This window comes from Dasypus novemcinctus, chromosome 17 (assembly GCF_030445035.2).
Source record: "Dasypus novemcinctus isolate mDasNov1 chromosome 17, mDasNov1.1.hap2, whole genome shotgun sequence".
Lineage (NCBI taxonomy): Eukaryota > Metazoa > Chordata > Mammalia > Cingulata > Dasypodidae > Dasypus > Dasypus novemcinctus.
In genome coordinates this window covers 31310613-31328640 of record NC_080689.1, presented here as the reverse complement: position 1 = coordinate 31328640, position 18028 = coordinate 31310613, and the positions used below count along the sequence as shown (strand labels likewise).

Sequence of the window (18028 nt, the reverse complement as noted above, 5' to 3'; positions counted from 1 at the left end):
TCAGCATCCTAGAAACTTGGTTTGCTACTCAGAGACTAGCGTCTCGTGTATGGTAATTCTTTGCTTTTTGTTCTACTGCTGAGCTTTCCTTTCCTCCTCTCCAATTCTCAGATGTACCCTTAGGTCTAGTGCCCACTCCCACATCGAGGTCCGCCAATTGCCTCATTTTTCAGCATCACGTCCACCAAATATCTTGGCTTTGAACCACAAACACATCTTTATCAAAGGTCATGTTAAGTCTGGGGAAAAAATCCTCTCTGGTAGAATCGTACAGCGAGTGAAAATAAAAGGTGACCTTCAAGGCTGTGAGTGGCTTGTACATACGGGTGTTGACAGGCAAGAGCGGGCCCTCTGTCAGGTAGGGGAGGGGACCCAACTCTCCTGCTTGTCCGGCCTGGGCTGGGCCTTGTCAGCATTCCCTCTAAGGCCGACTTTCCACTGTCTCATTCTGTTTAGCTGGAAGATGACCACCTGTTTGAAAAAGCAGAAGTCAACTTTTGGGCTGAGCCTCTGGTCTTCGTGAAATACCTCAACAAGCACCTCTTCTCTCTCCTCTCCAACTCTGACTGGCATCCCCTCAGCCCTGGAAGTCTCCATCACCTTCAAAGGGCAGTCTCAAAGCAGCACCAGCTCCTTTCCCAGCTCTTCAGAGAACTGCCACCAACTGCTGAGTTTTTGAAGACAGTGGAGCTCACCAGATTGCGCATTCAGGAGGAGAGGACTTTGGCTTGCCAGAGGCTGCTGGCCTTTCTGGAAGGAAAGGAAGGGGACGACACCCTAGTCCTCAGTGCTTCTGACTCACCTGCAGAAGCAAGTCAGTTAACTCTGCCAAGCACAGAAGCAGCATGTTGAGAAAAGGTTTTGGGGTGCAGGAATTATTCCTCCATTAACTATGCAGGCAACATGTTGAACATAAATTCAGAAACTCCCCTTCATGCCTCCCTCACTTCTGAGTCGAGTTTTATGTCCCTTCCCATAGAAGAATTTTTCTTCAGCTCACTCATTCAAGTCAGCCTGACTTATTTTAACTTCTGTAGGAAGTGAGGCTACCACATTGAAGATTTACTCTGTTCCCAGGTGCAGACCACCTGCAGGCCTGAATTGGCCTCTTTTGTCACCCAAGACTTCTAATGTCCAGCCATAGCCTGCCTGCATTTTCTGTAAATAGACTACACAGGATTGGGTTTTAACACATGGATGTTTTTTATATTTTTCCTTTTAGCAGGATGGGGGGGGGGGGCGCCCTGGATTATTGGCAAACAGCCCATTTAATTAGATTTCTAAATTTTATTCCATTTTAGCAAGGCAGAAATATTTTCCAAATGTTGGGTCTTGAGAGAATTAAGGATCAACTTCATACAGATAATTTTGTTTTTATTATCTGCATGTGTAAGTCCTGCAGTGACTGACACATTCTGAATTAATTAAAAGAGCCATTGAGAGCTCCCCCAACCCCCCACAAAAAAAGTGTTTGTGCTAATGTTAGGAAACCTAACCAGTGAAAGCTCACCCCCATTCACTGCCTACCCTGTGAAAGCTCATACGCTTACTGCCAGGAGCAACCTGTAGAAAGCAGAGCCAGAATAAATGATTTGTTTGATGCTTACTCTGTTTACTGTCATTTGCTAGGTGGCAGTTACAAGAAGAGTCTCATCTTAAGATGCCAGTTAATTACATTTATTTTTTTCAATGATTTAATCTAGAAACCTTAAGGATTTTCTTCCTTTCCAAGTATAGTCCAGCCCTCTTCCTCAGACACCCAGCAGGTGTCACTCTTGCATACCTTTTGCTGCTGGGCTCTGTTTTTCATCAGATCCCCATTTCTAATTCATAATTTTAGAGTGTTACCCACAAACAGTTACCTAGAGATTCCACAGTTTGGATGGATCTTAGCCTCGCCCACAACCATTTCTCATCCTAGTTATCTGAAAAAGCCATTTCAGTCATAGTAGGGTTGGTAAATATTTTTAAATACTTCTTAGGTGAGCACTTACAGAATCATTTTATTGATGTTTGAGGGTTCAAAGGGACAGGTTAGAGGAAAGAGTTTGATATGATCATTTCCTACTGCAAAAGAGCTGATATTTCAAATGTAATTTGTTTCTTTGAGAGAAAACTATCTAACAGAAAAAAACGTACCCATATTGTAAGTATAGAGAAAAGGCTCAATAGGAAGAGGCAGAGAAAGAAGTTAACTCAGTATCCAAAGTTTTGTTCTAAAGAGAACAGGAAATTCCCTGGTTGGTTTTGCACCATTCAGCCTAAAGTGTGGTTTTGGTGATTCTGAAGTAATACCTGGTCAGGCATCTGTGTAGTCCTCACTTGATGGAAAGTTGTCAACCTGACACTTTCTGTTCTGAGAAGACCTGGCTGGTGAGAAGTCAGGGAATTGTTGATGATAACCATGGGAGAATAATTATTAAACTGGTTCCAACAAAGCCCAGCTCGCTGGAAAAACCCAGCATCCCTTCCTTTTTTTCTCTTTCCTCCATTTAAAGTGAAATAAAAGCAGTTACATAATAATAAAACTCCTTTACACTGGCAGGTACCCTGTGCCAAAAAGCATTCACTTGTTATCTCCAGAAGCCTTCTAACAAGTCTGCAATGTCGCTATTCTCATGGCCGGTGAAGGGGAATTACCCCTGATTTTGATCTTGGCTGGATATGGTCAGCCAGAGAGGCTGGGAGAGACAGGTGTTTCCACTGTTTTTACATCTGAAATCGTGTCACTGGCCTAATAGCAGTGGTTGGGAAGTTAATGTTTCACGTGCCTTCCTGGTGCATTCCCAGGGGAAGAGCCCTAGGGCTCACCCTCAAGCGCGCTGTGTCTGGGGCCATTTCAACCAAGAACAAATCAGAGTTCTTGGGTACTCTGGGCATTCTAAGTGCCAGCCACAGTCAGCCAGCCCTGTCTAGGAGCCAGTGCAGGCTGGATACTAAGAGAAGACAGCAGTCTTTCACCTGTGCTGGGGTTACCACCCTCAGCTCTGAGGTGAGTGAGGGTGGACTCTGCATTTATTCTGTGGACCCCCACCCATCTGGCCTACTCCTGAGGCCTGCCTTTCCCCAGTTTGATGCTTTATTCATTTGTTTTAATAAATAAGATGGCTTATACGTGCTTATCTTTCAAACACCTCCAGATACCTCATTTGGGCCTTGTCAAAAGTGAGATGAGTAAAGCAAGAATTATCTTAGTTTTACAAGTAAGGAAACCCAAGTACCAAAGAGATTAGGTGCCTTGCCTGAGGTCACATGGCTTGTAAGGGGCAGGGCCTGAACTGCAGCCCAGAGTTCCTGATCTTGGCTCTGGACTCCAGCTCAGCAGGCCGGTGTGGGGGAACGCAGCAGTGCACACTGCAGACCCCTCCGGTGGACCTCCGGCCTGGCCCATTTCGTGCTAGGTTAACTGAGAAGGGGAGTGTGCACTCAATGGAAAGGAGTCCAGGAAGACATAACAAGGACGAAGGTCAATTTGGGAAGCCGGTGTGGGTCACTTGTCTACCTTCTCTGGCCCAGCCGAGGCCGCGGCTGCCTGGTGTAAGAAGTCGTGGGCTCCGCTCCAGCTTTTTGACAGCCCGTGTTGACGTGGACTGAGAAGCGTCCCAGACCAGTCTCTTCAGCTGGAGAAGTAGGCGGCTTTAGCCGCGCTGGGCGCTAGAGGGGGGTGTCCGCCCCAAGCTCGGACAGGGGGGCGGGGCACCCGGTCGCGCCAAGTTGGCAGAGCGCGTTTCCCAGCGCAAGCTGTTGGGGTGTGGGGCTGGCGGGGAGCGGGGGCCGGGGAAGCAAGCGGAGAGAGGGCGCGCCCGCCACCCGCGTCCTCGGTGCCCAGCCGAGGCCAGCGACCCGCACAGAGCTGAGGCGGGGCACGACGCCGCTAACGGCCGGGCCTGGCCGGGCAGGACTTGGAGGGCGCGGCAGGCCAAGGCTGTGCCTGGGCGCGGAGACTCGGTCGGCAGCTGCACCCCAACCCTTGGGAGGGCTGGGAAAGGCCGGGCCGAGCAGCAAACGGAAGGGGAGTCGGGAAATCGTCGCATGCCCGCGCGGCTCCCCCGCCCCGGACACCCCGCGCCACTCCGCGCCTTTGGCCCTGGCTCAAGGTCTTGTGATGTGATTAGCAAAGCCAGCGCCTTGTCCTCAGACACTCATCCCTGCCCGGGCGGTCCCAGCGCTCAAGCCCTGTTTACCAGTAGAGCCTGGGCGGGGAGGAAGGCGGAGAACTGGGCCTCTGCTCTCGCCGGCAAAACCACCGCGGCAGCCGCCCGCGTGGCCGCCCCCACCTCAACTCCTGCCGCGTCTCCACGTGCAGATGGGCTGGAGCCGCCACCCACGGGACACCGGCCCAGGGCCCCCCGCCCGTCGGACCAGAGCACTCTTTGCAAAGCAGCCGGGGCCGCACGGATGGTTGCAATATTCGTGCATTTTGCAATTCCCGCGCCGGGTACAGAACCAAGGGTGGGAAATAAAAGCTCCGCAAACCATCCTAGTAAGACGGGGCGGGAAAAGACACTACCAGGGCTGCAGGACCCCGGTCATGTTCAATGTGCTGGGGCTTTCCAACACTGCAGCACCAACCACATGCGGAGAGCCGCACCTTCCCGCCGCCGCCCAGCAGCACCCAACTGGGACGAGCTTTCCACGCCGCCCGGCGAGCCCCAGCAGCCGGCCCCGCCCCACGGTTCTCTCCGTCCCCTCCCCCAGAGGAAAAAAATTGGCGGCGGCCAATGGGAGGCCAGGAAGGCGCCTGACGTCCGCGAGCCGGCGGGCGGCGTTGCCTGGAGACCCCGGCCGGGTCAGCGTTCTGCCCCCTCCCCCTGCGGCCTTAGCCGGCTCTATATAGGGCGCGCGCTCGCCGGCCACCGAGTTCCAGCAGTCCGCGAGCTGCCGTCGGCTCCGCGCGGGGGGGGCGGGCCGGGCACCCCGGGGCGCGGAGGAGCGCTCTTTTGCTTTTCTCAACTTTTCCCCCCACTCCGCACTCCAGGGCACTCTCAGACCGGTCCCCGCTGCTCCCCTCTCCCTCTTTTCTAGCCCCCCAGCAAACTTTCGGTCCCACCCCCGCCCCTCGCCCGTTATTCGTCGTGGCTCCGGCGCGGCCGCGCTGCCCGGAGGGCTTCTCCAGACACCCCTGCCTGCAACTCCGACCCTTACAGGATCCAGAAACATGTCGACCACACTTCTGTCCGCCTTCTACGACATCGACTTCTTGTGCAAGGTACGCGGGCGAGCAGGGCGGGAGGAGGACAGGCAGGAAGCCTCGGAGTTTTCAGAGCTCGCCGCCTTCCCTCGGCTTTTGGGGACCCCTCCCCACCTTGACTTTTCGAGTCGGGAAAACTGGAGTTTGCAGTCGTAGGTGCTAGCGTCTTGTGGGCGGGGAGAAGGAACAGGGAGGGAGGAAGAGAAAGAGGGAGCCTCCGTGGCTGCTGAGTTCCTCCGGAGCCAACCGCGGCCACGCTGCCCGGGGCTTCCCGGACGGGCTTGCGCCGCCCAGCCGCGGATCACATGTCGAAACCGAGCGCGGCCCCGGTGGGCGTCCTCCGCTGCCCGGCTCCTCCCAGCGCGAGCTGGCCGCTCGGGCGCGTGTCGTCAGGGTGGAGTGGGGGCCGAGTCGCAATCGGGCGGCCAAACCAGCAGACTCCGAGGGCTGGACGTTCCTCCGCAGCTCGCCCCAACTCTCCCCTCCGCTTCCCTTTTTCCTCCCGTTCCCGCTCCCCTCCCTTCGCAGACGGAGAAATCCCTGGCCAACCTCAACCTGAACAACATGCTGGACAAGAAGGCGGTGGGCACGCCCGTGGCCGCCGCCCCCAGCTCGGCCTTCACGCCGGGCTTCCTCCGACGGCACTCGGCCAGCAACCTGCACGCGCTCGCCCACCCCGCGCCCAGCCCCGGCAGCTGCTCGCCCAAGTTCCCGGGGGCCGCGACGGGCAGCAGCTGCGGCAGCGCCGCGGCCGCCGGCCAGGCCGCCTACGGCGCCCTCAAGGAGCCGTCGGGGGGCGGCGGCACGGCCCTGCTCAACAAGGAGAACAAATTCCGGGACCGCTCGTTCAGCGAGAACGGCGAGCGCAGCCAGCACCTTCTGCACCTGCAGCAGCAGCAGAAGGGGAGCGGGGGCTCGCAGATCAACTCGACCCGCTACAAGACTGAGCTCTGCCGGCCCTTCGAGGAGAGCGGCACGTGCAAGTATGGCGAGAAGTGCCAGTTCGCGCACGGCTACCACGAGCTGCGCAGCCTGACGCGGCACCCCAAGTACAAGACGGAGCTGTGCCGCACCTTCCACACCATCGGCTTCTGCCCCTACGGGCCCCGCTGCCACTTCATCCACAACGCGGACGAGCGGCGCTCGGCGCCGTCCGGGGGCGCCGGCGGGGACTTGCGCGCCTTCAGCGCTCGCGACGCGCTGCACCTGGGCTTCCCGCCGCCCCCGCGGGAGCCTCGGCCCAAGCTCCACCACAGCCTCAGCTTCTCGGGCTTCCCGTCGGGCCACCACCAGCCCCCGGGGGGCCTCGAGTCGCCGCTGCTGCTCGACAGCCCCACGTCGCGCACACCGCCGCCGCCCTCCTGCTCCTCGGCCTCGTCCTGCTCCTCGTCGGCCTCGTCCTGCTCCTCGGCCTCGGCGGCCTCCACGCCCTCGGGCGGCCCGGCGTGCTGCGGCTCGGTGGCGGCGGCGGCCGCGCTGCTGTACGGCTCGGGGGGCGCCGAGGACCTGCTGGCGCCGGGCGCCCCTTGCGCCGCCTGCTCGGCGGCCTCGTGCGCCAACAACGCCTTTGCCTTCGGGCCCGAGCTGAGCAGCCTCATCACGCCGCTCGCCATCCAGACGCACAACTTCGCCGCCGTGGCCGCCGCCGCCTACTACCGCCAGCAGCAGCAGCAGCAGCAGGGCCTGGCGCCCCCCGCGCAGCCCCCGGCGCCGCCCAGCGCGCCCCTCCCCGCCGGCGCCGCCGCGCCACCCTCGCCGCCCTTCAGCTTCCAGCTGCCGCGCCGCCTGTCGGAGTCGCCCGTCTTCGACGCGCCCCCCAGCCCCCCGGACTCGCTGTCGGACCGCGACAGCTACTTGAGCGGCTCCCTGAGCTCGGGCAGCCTCAGCGGCTCCGAGTCCCCCAGCCTCGACCCGGGCCGTCGCCTGCCTATCTTCAGCCGCCTCTCCATCTCCGACGACTGAGGCAAGAGCTCGCCAGCGAGGAGGAGGAAGGAAGGGCAGGCCTCTTCGGGGGTGCCGGCGGGCGCCCGGCCGCCTCGGCCCTGCCGCGGCGGCGGGGTGGGGCGGGGGTGGGCTGAGACAGGCCACCCGCAGCCTGCTGGCCCGGCCTTGGACTCGCTCCCCGTGCTGGGAGGGAGCCCCCGCCCCTCCCCTTTCGGTTTCCTCTCGTGTTGTTTTTTTTTTTTTTGGTTATTGTTTTTATTATTATTATTACGAAGTTTAATTCTTGTTGAGCAAAAAAAAAAGCCAACGAACTTTTTGTATTGAACAAAAATATTCACAACCGGGCAGTTGTGATGCGAGTAGAACAAAAAACCAAACACTTGACTTTTTTAGGTCTCGGATGAGTTTGGGACTTTAGGAATAATCAACCCAGCACCAGCAGCTACCAACTACCATTCCATCTCTTAACTTGAAAAGCATTAGTCACAGTCCAGATGTGGGAACTCTATCTTGAGAGAAGTTCCTAATTGCGTTTGTCTTTCAGACCAGCGTAAACAAACCAGCAAGCCACCACCATACTAAACTTACAAGCTTTTCGAATCTGCCAAGAATATGCCTTGAATAGTAGCCCTTATAGCCCTCTAGATTTTTTTGTTCCCTCTTTACAAAGTTATCTATATCTGGAGAAAGAGGAAAAAAAATCCTTGCATTCCAAAGTTTCATCCTGGTTACTGGTTTCATTGCCGCCACTTAGTGGATGTTTAGTTTAGAACTATTTTGTCTGCTCTCCGGAAGCCTTGGGCAGAGCTTAGTTTGTCATTGTTGGGGAATAACTGCTGAATTTTTAGCTGTTTTTGAGTTGATTCGCACCACTGCACCACAACTCAATATGAAAGAAAACTATTTAACTTATTTATTATCTTGTGAAAAGTATACATTGAAAATTTTGTTCATACTGTATTTATCAAGTATGATGAAAAGCAATAGATATATATTCTTTTATTATGTTAAATTATGATTGCTATTATTAATCGGCAAAATGTGGAGTGTATGTTCTTTTCACAGTAATATATGCCTTTTGTAACTTCACTTGGTTATTTTATTGTAAATGAGTAAAAATCTTAATTTAAGAGATTGTATGTAATATTTATTTTGTTAATTTCTTTCCTTGTTTACGTAAATTTTGAAAGATTGCGGGATTTCTTGACAGAAATCTACCTTGATGCTGTGGAAGTAGTTTGAGGAATATCTTAGGAGTTTTCTTAGAATGTATAATGGTTGTAGCCCATCCAAATTTAAAGAAAAAAGGATGACCATGTTGCAATCAGACTTCAGTGGCATGCTTTTCTAATTCCAACTTTATAAAATTAGCAGAAAGTGTTTTGTTTGCATATTCCACCAGTTCTACTGTGACATACTCCTGAGTATACAGACATGTAGCAATAATAGGGAGGGTAGGGGGTTAGTCTCACAGTGCCTTTGGAAGGGCCGGAACTTGCCTTAATCTTCCTCAACCAAATAAGTATTTTGTTTCTTAGTGCTTGAGAGAATTTGAATGTAGGATGGGTTCAACTGCACAAAAGGAAAAGATTTTACCACTTTTTTTTTTTTTTTTTTTTTTTTTTTTTTACATAGATGTAAAGTGAAGAGGCTGCCTCTTGGAGCTGAAACGTTATGTAGTACCTGAATATGCCTTGTTTAATTACACAAAATCCAAAACTTGTACTATTTTTTGCCATGTAGAAAGGCAGGAATGTTTCCCAAGCTTTCCTGGACAGCGGATGAATGACAGTAGCTTTAGTTTGTTTGTACGTAGGTACAGCTGGAGCACTATGTATGTATGTATGTATTCTCTGGACTACTTTGACAGAAGTAGGTTTTTGAATGTAACAAGATAAGTCAACTTGAGTTGTAATATATTTTGGGGAATCAGTTCACTACAAATTGTGACTGTAAACATTGTACTGTAAATGTTTTGTAGTTTTTTCCCCCAATAAAATTTTTTGGGAAAAGTTACAGTGCCAGGTGGCTTTTTTTCCTCAGCAGGAGTTTCTGCCTTCCCATGGCAACTCCCAAAAGGCTTGGGAGGATTTGGAGTGCTGGGAGAACCAGAATACCGAAGTGTCCACTTTTTTACCCTAGTCCTTAGTGTAATTTATAGCAAGTTCTTTTAGCTGAAAGTATAATTACTTGGAACGTCAAGGGCATTGGTTAGCTGTTCCCCGTGGTAATAAGGTGCATCTCAAAAGTTGGCTGACCGCCTTGGACCCCAGCGGGAGGCCTGAAGGGGTGTGTCACCTGTGAGTCACCAAGTGGTCACGTGGTGGCTGCAGAGGGTCCGATTTTCTCAGGAAAAAGAAGTGATGGGGCTGGGGATCTTTCTGCCTGCAGGGCCTAAGTGCTGAGCTGGAGATGAAGGGTTGGGTCGGGCCCTCCTTGTGTGGGAGAGCCAGGGTTTTGCTTGGACATTGAAAGCCTGTCGATCTTTGCCCAGTGAGGAATGGGGGAAGGAAGATCAAATAGGTTAAACTTATATCTGGGTGGTTTGTTTACACAGACAACTTCCTCTGGGAGCGAGCACCCACTAGTTATGTATGCAAAAGGCCTACGAGTGGCCAGAAAGCCAATTCAACCCAAGCGCCTAGAAAAAGGAAGGAAAAAACTACGTGGCTTTGCGGATTCTAAACCGGTTGAACAAATTCTTAGTATGGTGACTTTGTTGTTTTCTACACTCAAAATCAGACTGATAAATCAATTCATGGTTTTCCTTCTCCAACTTCCTCCCACACAACAGGCAGTTCAGATGCTTTTTCCAAAGTAAGAGCTTTAGCAATAGTTTTCTTATCTACAACAGCTGGGCTCTATAAACCAATACTTGCACCCCAACCCCCACCAGCACTGGCCGTGGTTTGGCCAGGGTCTCCAGGGCTTCACAGCTGAGCTGGGGCGGCTGCAGGGGGAGCCGGGAGGAGGGGCTTGGTGGAGCCCGCCAGGCCTGGGGCAGCTGTTTCACGTGAATGAGGATTGCACTGGTGGTAACTAGAGCGTTTTGGTGCTCCGTGCAGGCTGCCAAAGGGGATGGGGAACGGTTTCAAAGTTCTCCCAGATGCCTGGCCACTGGCTGAGGGCTTCGCTGGTGGGGGAGGGGACGCCCAGGGCAGACTGATGGCTCCTTGGGCCTCTCCACCATAAAGAATGTGCAGTGGGGAGGAAAAACCTAAAATGTGGTGCTATTTAGGTCAAGCTGCATTTCAAAGTCCTCGTTTCCACTTCATCCCTAAACTCTTATTTCCAAACAAGTACTTTTGATCAGCTGGAATGGTAGGCCACACTCATTTTTTAAAATTTGTTTGAAAGCCCAACCTTTGGGAGCTGAAGTTTTCTATGTTGAACCCAGTGGAGCGTGGAAAGCTGAGGGGGATCACTCAGAAATTTCCTCTTGCTACAGATCAATGGAGGGCACGTAGGTCATTGTCTTTTCGCAGCGGCTGGAATTAACAGCAAACAGAACTCTGCTATTGCTTGGCTCACTCTTCGGAAAGCTTTCTTTTAAATTAAGGGAAATTAAAGTAGAAATTGCAAGTAAGGACAAGTCAGAATTCCCATCATGGGCTGGGGAGTGGAACTAAATCTGACTCCAAGACTTGAGTTACACTCAAGATAAAATTCTTTTGTAGTCCCTTGTGAAAATGAGCACAGAACGTGTTCCTAGGAGCATTTCCACGGGCTGTTGGAAGACTAACGTTTTTCCTAAACAGCCCAGTTTTGTGTGCCACCTAAATTATTTTAGAGAAAGGATATTTGCATGTACACATTTCCTCTCCTCACTGTTTGAATCTACTGCTGGAAGTGGGAAAGAAAAAAAAAAAAAAAGCTACACAAAATACCTATTGAGAAGGCCCCAGGCTCTGCGCCCGCCCCTGGTAACAGATGGGGATTGTGAGTCGTGCAGGGCTTTGGGACCCGGATGACTGGGCCCGCGCAGGAAGGACGGGCGCGGCTCTCGGCCCCCTGGGCCGGCCGGACTAGGGCGCGCCGCGTTCCCCTCTGCCCGGGGGTCTCTAAAAGACCTCGCTGCAGACTCGCCCAGGGAGGAGGCCCGCCGCACAGCGTACGACCCTGGAGCTGGGAACCGTCCCCAGGCACTCGCTCGCCTTCACTGTTGCTTGTGGTGCCAAGAGCGAGGGCGGATGTGACTCTAGAAGCCGGAAGTTGGGCCTCAGCACCTTCCCTGTAAGTTTGTGGGAGGCGGCGCGGCCCCTGGGGGTCGAGGCGTGGCAGAGCTTACCTTCCGTTCGGGGGCCGTGACCGCTCTCCCTGTCACCCCCCGTCATTGTTTTTACACCCCCGGGGCACGTGCGGTGCTGTGGCCGCCGAGGGCAGTGGCAGCTCGGGGCCGCGGGCAAGGCCAAGGGGAGGGGGCGGGGCCAGCCTGGGGGCCGGACGGGCCTTGCCGCCACGAGCCAGGGCCCACCCCTGCCTGGGCGGGTGCTGCCCGCCGCGGCCGCCGCTGCTGCTAGACCTGGAAAGTGTCCGAGTGTGTGCGTCCCGGGGTGTGTCTGTGTGTGTGTCTGCGCCCTTGTGTCTGGTGGGTGCTGCTCTGTGTGCAAGTGTGTGTGCGGGGGGTGTGTCTGCTTGTGTGTGGGTATGTGTGTAGTTGTCGGTATGGTGTGGGTGTGAGGTCTGGGTGTTGCTGTGGGTTCGGGTGTGTGCAGTGGGGGGGTTGTGTGCACAGGTGTGTGTGTGTTGCTTGGTGTGGGCTTGGGCGTGTCTGCTGGCGTGGGCAGCCGTTGCCATAGGGTGGTAGGTGTGAGGGTCTGGGGGTGTTGCGGTGTGCTTGGGTCTGAGTGTAGGTGTGTCTGTTGCGGTGTGTCGGGGTTGTGCCTGTGTATGGGTGCCAGGCCTTCAGATTTAAAACTGCTCTCAAACACCCGGAAACGGCGGCCTGTCCATCATCCATTCCACGTTGGGGCTGGGTGGGAGGGCAACTGGGCTCCAGGGCCACGGGACCCCAGACCCATCCGCCTGGCTCGGTGCACCTGCCAAGCGCCCAGGGCCAAGAGCCAAGAGCAGGCACGCCCTGCGCAGACGTTTTTAGAAACAATTCTCTGAGTGAGTGGAGGGGGAGGGGCCCTTTTATTTTCATCTGGGCAGAAATAGCTCTTGTCAGATAGGAGTTCTGGTGCCCTCTGGGGTGAGGCGGCTCAGAAATAGAAGGAAAGATACTGAGGACTTGAGACAGACGAGAAAACTCCTGAGCTCGCTGAAACTGAGTTTAAAATATTTCTCTAAAAATAAGCTTTGTTTTCCTTGTGGATTCCTTTGGCAGTTGGGCCCTCCTTTCAGGGTGCTTAGCTGGCCTGGGAAGCCAGGCAGAATTTTTTTAAAAAGCAAGTGTTTCCCAGCTGTGGCCTTGGAAAGTTCTCTGTTTTCCATTTATTAAACTCCCAGTTTCCGGCTAATTAAAATTATTTTCAAATAAAACTCTGTGGCCCAGCAATATTTGATGAAACACAGAATTGCTGGTGACCCCTCTGCAGGAGGCAGGGCAAGCTGTGGGGTGGCCTGTGCCCCCTCCACAGGCCAGTGCAGGTTTTTTGGGGAGGGGTCCTGGGCCTTTGAAACACAGGCCAATGCATGACTAAATCCTGGCGAGCCTGGGGTGGGCGTCTGCTGGCCAGGCAGCCTCGGAGCACGGCACCCCTGGAGGAGTGTAACTGGAAACCTGCTCCTTGTTCCCCCTCCACCCCCAATAACCTGAGCAGAGAAATGGGGCACATCAGGGGAGAGGGAGTGGGGTGAGGCACGTGATCCCCCTGTACTACCTGGTTGTCTCCCTGGCCTGGCTACTGTTGAAGCTTCAGGTCTCATCAGGCCAATGTGCCCAGGCTTTATTGAGCACCTACAGTATGCCCAGACCTGTGCCCATGTGTCAGAGTTGGGTGGAACTTGAGGACCCCCAAGGCCCTGTGTTGTGTAGGTGGGAATCAGAGCCTCTGCAGGGGGCACGTGTTTCTCAGGGCCAGGATGGGTGTGATTCAGACTTGCTGGCAGATCCCCCTCCATCGCCCCGGATTCAGCCCAGACATCCTGGAAGTGGGAAGCTGGGGCCACTGACTGGGACTTTTCATTCCTCCCACAGATAGTTTTTGCTTAATGTCTAGTACATGCCAGTGCGGGTGTAACAGAGGTGAGCCGAGAGATATCATCACTGCCTTCGTAGAGCATATGTCAGTTTGAGCAGGGGTGACAGGTGTTAATAATATTAATAAAATAATTATAAAAACCAATGTACTGGAAAGCGGCTGTGGCTCAATCAATTGGGCTCCCGTCTACTATACGCGAGGCCCTGGGTTCGGATTCCAGGGCCTCCTTGTGAAGGCAGGCTTGCCTGCACCCGCGGAGAACTGGCACAGCAAGATGACACAACAAAGGGAGACAAGCAGACACAGAGGAACGCGCAGCGAATGGACATAGAGAGCAGACAGCAGGCAAGCCGCAAGGGGGGACAGAATAAATAAATTTTAAAAAACAACAATGATATGCCTTTAAAAAACAACAACAACAATGTACCACTTTGGAAAACAGTCTGGCAGTTCCTCAAAAAGTTTATATAGAATAACCGTATGAACCAGCAATTCCACTCCTGGTATATACCCCAAAGAATTGAAAACATGTTCCCATGAGAATTTGTGCATGAATGTTGAAGCAGCATTATCCATAATACCCAGAAGATAGAAACAGCCCAAATATTCATCAACTAATGAATGGATAAATAAAATGTGGTATACCCATACAATAGAATGTTATTCAATCATAAAAAGGAATGTACTGATTGGTGCTACAATGTGGATGAACCTTGAAAACATTATGCTACTTGAAAAAACGCAGACACACAAAAAAACTCATATTGTGTGATTCCTTTTGTATGAAATGCCCAGAATAGCTGAATCTATAGCGACAGAAAACAGATTAGTGGTTGCCAAAGCCTGAAAGGAGGAGGGAGTGGGGACTGACTGCTGACAGACGCAGTGTTTCTGTGGGGGGTGATGAAAATGTTCTGGAATTAGATAGGGGTGATGGTTATTACACAACTTTGTGAATTTACTAAAAGCCATTGCATTGTACACTTGGAATTGGTGACTTTTATGATATGTGAATTATTTCTTCATTTTAACTACTCAGAAGCTGAAACCCAAGTTACGAAGTTTGGAAAAGACAGGGTGCTGAGGAAGCCTCTGTCAGGGAAACTGACCTCACCTACCGTCCCGGAAGCCCCTGAAGAAGCAAGAAGGGCAAAGGGCAGTAGTGGTTAAAACGAGGCAAAGGGCCAGGGAAGACCCTTCCTGCAGAAGGAGCAGTCAGTACACAGGCCCTGTGGTGGGAGGAGCTGTGGTTCCAGAGAGAAAAGGAAACAATGGCAGCGCGCCTGGGGCTGGACGACGGTGCACCACGGTACGGGATGGGGCTGGGGTGGTGGGCTCAGGCCCCCAGAGGTCTTTACCTGTCCCTCCCCCCACCACCACCACCACCACCGATTCAGAGCATCAGTTCTTCGGGGTTATGATTTCTACACCATTTATCCTTTTAAATATAGGTTAATGAAGTGTTTTCAGTGTTTTTAAAAAGCTGCCGTCAGAGGACCCCCTTAAAACACAAACACCCTCAGGAGGGGGACTCAGTGGACCTTTCACTCCAGGACCCGAGAGGTTATCACGAGTGGAAAGAACTGGGACTCTGGAGTCAGACGTGGGGAATGGGCCCCGGGCGCTGCTACTTACCCGCTGAGCAACACTGAGCACCACTGAGCACAAATTACAGCTTCTTTGGACCTTGATTTCTTCATTTGAAAAGTGGATTAATCTGTTGCTCCAAAGATTAAGTGAGAGAATAAATGCAAAGTGCCTCGCCCAGTGCCTAGCAGTGGTAAGTGCTCAACAAGGATCAGTGGCTGTTGTTATTATTATTATATTATTGTGCTTCTTCACCCTCTCTTCCTCCTCCCCCCATCTCTTTGGTTGGAATGCCTTAAAGACTGAAATTGCTGTTATTTATGGAGTTCCTATTATAGACTAAAGCTTTGCATATGTTAATGAATGTCCTTATAACAACCCAGAAGGAAGTACTTTTACTATCCCCATTCCGTAGATGAGGAAACTGACCCCAGAGAGGTTAAGTTACTTGCCTGAGGCCACACAGCTAGGAAATGCCTAAAGCAGAATTCAAATCAATTTAAGCTCTTGCTGCTTGGGACTCCTCTCTACTAGCCTTATTCCTGCCCTGCCCTGTCTATAAATATCGTCCAGATCTTCCAAGAAGCCTTCCAGGAATAAAGATGCCCTGCTTCATCTGTGCTTTTAAAAACACAATTTAGTTCAGGCCACTCTTCTGCTCAAAATCCTCAGAATAAAATCCAAAATCTTTACAATGGTCTACAAGGTCGTGCCTGATCTGCCTCCACCCTCCCACCCTTTGACTCTAACCTTTCTGACCTTGACTCCCACCACCCCCATCCTGCTAGAGCCACTGTAGCCCTTAAACACACAGGACTGGCTCCCTGCCTCAGGACCTTTGCACTCACTATTCTCTCTGTCAGGCTCTTCAAGTTTCTACTGAACCTGTTCCTTTTTCAGGGGCTGCCCAAACCATCCTCTATAAAACAGCAGCTCCACCTGGCAGTCCTTTCTTCTCATCCTGCCTTATTTTCCCCCTAGCATTGGTCACTCTCCGACTTATTTTAAATACTTTTATTTATGTGTATATTGTCCTTCTTCCCCAAAATCTAAGCTTCATGAGGGCAGGGACAGTCCCCAGAGCAAGAAGAAGCCATTGAAGGATTTTAAGCCAGGGAGTAAGCTGACCATATTTGTGTTTTTAAGGTCTCTTTCTGATGGTCATGTGTACAGTACACAGGGAAAAGAATGGATTCCTTAGGAAAACAATTTCAACACTAAAATAAAAGTTTTAAAACCACTGCCCTAGTGTAGCCCTCTCGTTACACAGATGAGAAAACTGAGGCTGGGAGAGGGTGGGAGGACTGCTCTGGAGACTGCTGGGTTTCTAGGTCTCTAGGTGAGCCCTGGGAGGAGCAGCAGCCCAGGGCGGTGTCCTCCGTGAGCGTGAGCTGTGCCAATAGGGCTGCTGGCAAAAACATGGCCTACTCTCACCATGGCAGACCCAAATCTTGGTCCAGTGGCTCTTCAGGGAAGGTCTAGAGGGTGCGCGGCGTGGGCATGGCCAGGACCTTGCGAACCACCGCCCTGTGAGCCCAGAGCCGTGAGCCGGGCCAGCTCCAGGTTGGGGGTCCTCGCCTCCATGGAGAGGCCTGGTCAGGCCAGGGTCACGAGCAGGGCCTCTCATAGGCCTGGGTTCAAGTCTCATGGCTCTGCCATTCCCTATCATGTAATCCTGGCAGATCTGTGCGCCTCAGTTTCCTTGTCTGTGAAACGGGGTGATGGTATAGTCTCTGCCACACCAAGCTCCCACGAGGGTCAAAACGTGACACGGGATGTGAAGTGTCCAGGAAGCCAAGCCCTGCCACCGCCCGCTGTCCAAAGCCCACTGTGGGACTGTGCACGCCACGAACACTGGCTTGTAAGTCATCTGAAAAACGTCGGGGATCACGGACTATGTCACAGGGTTATCACGAGTGAATCAATCCATGGGAAGCAGTGGGACTAGAACCTGGTGTAAGCATGAGCTTTTTACTCTGGTTTTTCTCACCCTGACAGATAGAACCAAATTTGAGGGGAGTCAAGAAGGCCCCACAGTCCATGCCCACAAAACACCCCCAACCGCCCAGATCTCAAGATGAGAGTGGCACCGGCTTTCCTTTGGAAATTCTAGATCTGCACTGTCCACCAAGGTGGCCACTAGCCACCTGTGACTATTTAAATTAATAAAATAAAAGTTAAAATTCTCTGTCTCAGTCCCACTAGGTACATTTCAAGTGCTCAACAGCCACAGGTAGTTAGGGACTACTGTCTTGAACCGCACAGAGCATTTTTCCATCACCGGAAGTCCTGTTCGACCGACTAGTCTAGAGTATTTTATTAAAATGCAAACAACTGTGAGAAAGGAACACCTTGAAGGGTTGTCCTCTTTAGCAGCAGGCTCTGAGACACACCCACCATGCCTTTGATGGGTTTTCCTCCCTCCAGGAACCAAAATATTACAAAACTACCTCTCCCTCCGGCAACTGTAAGTGCCTGTGGAGGGGAGGGGCAGGGCAGGGCTGAGCGCCACCTGACTGCGTGCCAGTGGTCTCATTTGCACTCAAGCTCCTCCTGGAGACCCAGAGCCGCCTCAGCCCCCACGAGGACAAGTGCTACCTCCTGCATCCAGCCACCCAGCTTCTCCTGCCCCCTCCCCTCCTGAGTCGCCAAAACCTAAAGAGGCCGCTTCTAACCCAGTCTTGACTTTCTCCCTACTCTGTGTCTCGCCTCCCCTGTTCCCACCTGGACTCCTGCTGGAAGCCCCACGTGGTCCTCCTGGCCACCATTCCTCCAGAGCAAGCTTCCTAAAACACAGGAGAATATGCCCCGCCACAGTTCAAAAGCCTCCAAGCACGTCCCTCAAGGCTTCGGGCCCCTCCTCCCCGGCCCGGATGCTCCCTGCCCCTCACCTGCATGGGTGCATCTGTACTTCCAAGTGCTTGCTCCCACCCCTAGGCCTTTGCTCTCCCTGGGCCTTCTGCCTGGACCCATTCCCAGCTGGCCCCGGCTTCCTCCAGCTCTTCCTTTAGCACAGGCCCCATCTCAACCCCAGACCTATCCCCCACGCCCTCCCAGCCCCTCCAAAGGCCCTGTGCAGGCCCTCTTTCTGGCATAGCTCACATGGTCCCACACCAGCCAGGGCATCTGTCTTCCTCTCCAGCCTGTAAGATCCTTCCAG

General features: G+C 52.9%; 2 protein-coding genes and 1 long non-coding RNA gene across 5 annotated transcripts in view; all 3 read left to right on the top strand.

The window, feature by feature from the left end:
• The window catches only part of THADA (THADA armadillo repeat containing), a 383919-nt gene extending 382313 nt beyond the window's left edge, over nucleotides 1-1606 (top strand). For all 3 annotated transcript variants that reach the window (XM_012524133.3, XM_058278477.2, XM_071208795.1), the window contains one exon: nucleotides 457-1606. In XM_012524133.3, coding sequence (XP_012379587.1) covers nucleotides 457-852 — 396 coding nt within the window. In that variant the 3' untranslated portion in view covers nucleotides 853-1606. The remainder of the gene's footprint in view (nucleotides 1-456) is intronic.
• Nucleotides 1607-4015: 2409 nt separating this feature from the next.
• Nucleotides 4016-9151, top strand: ZFP36L2 (ZFP36 ring finger protein like 2). The gene is made up of 2 exons (XM_058278478.1): nucleotides 4016-5209; nucleotides 5720-9151. Exons 1-2 carry the CDS (start codon nucleotides 5159-5161, stop codon nucleotides 7151-7153), a joined length of 1485 nt encoding a protein of 494 aa, XP_058134461.1. The 5' UTR covers nucleotides 4016-5158; the 3' UTR covers nucleotides 7154-9151.
• Nucleotides 9152-14991: 5840 nt separating this feature from the next.
• Nucleotides 14992-17054, top strand: LOC131273948 (uncharacterized). The gene is made up of 2 exons (XR_009181126.2): nucleotides 14992-15061; nucleotides 16867-17054. It is a non-coding gene; the product is annotated as an uncharacterized lncRNA (long non-coding RNA).
• Nucleotides 17055-18028: the final 974 nt, after the last annotated feature.

Excerpts from the sequence above, each read along its gene's own strand:
- ZFP36L2 (XM_058278478.1), top strand. The coding sequence starts at position 5,159 with ATGTCGACCACACTTCTGTCCGCCTTCTACGACATCGACTTCTTGTGC. Across the intron at positions 5,210-5,719 it reads ACATCGACTTCTTGTGCAAG|ACGGAGAAATCCCTGGCCAA; the intron begins GTACGCGGGCGA and ends CTCCCTTCGCAG.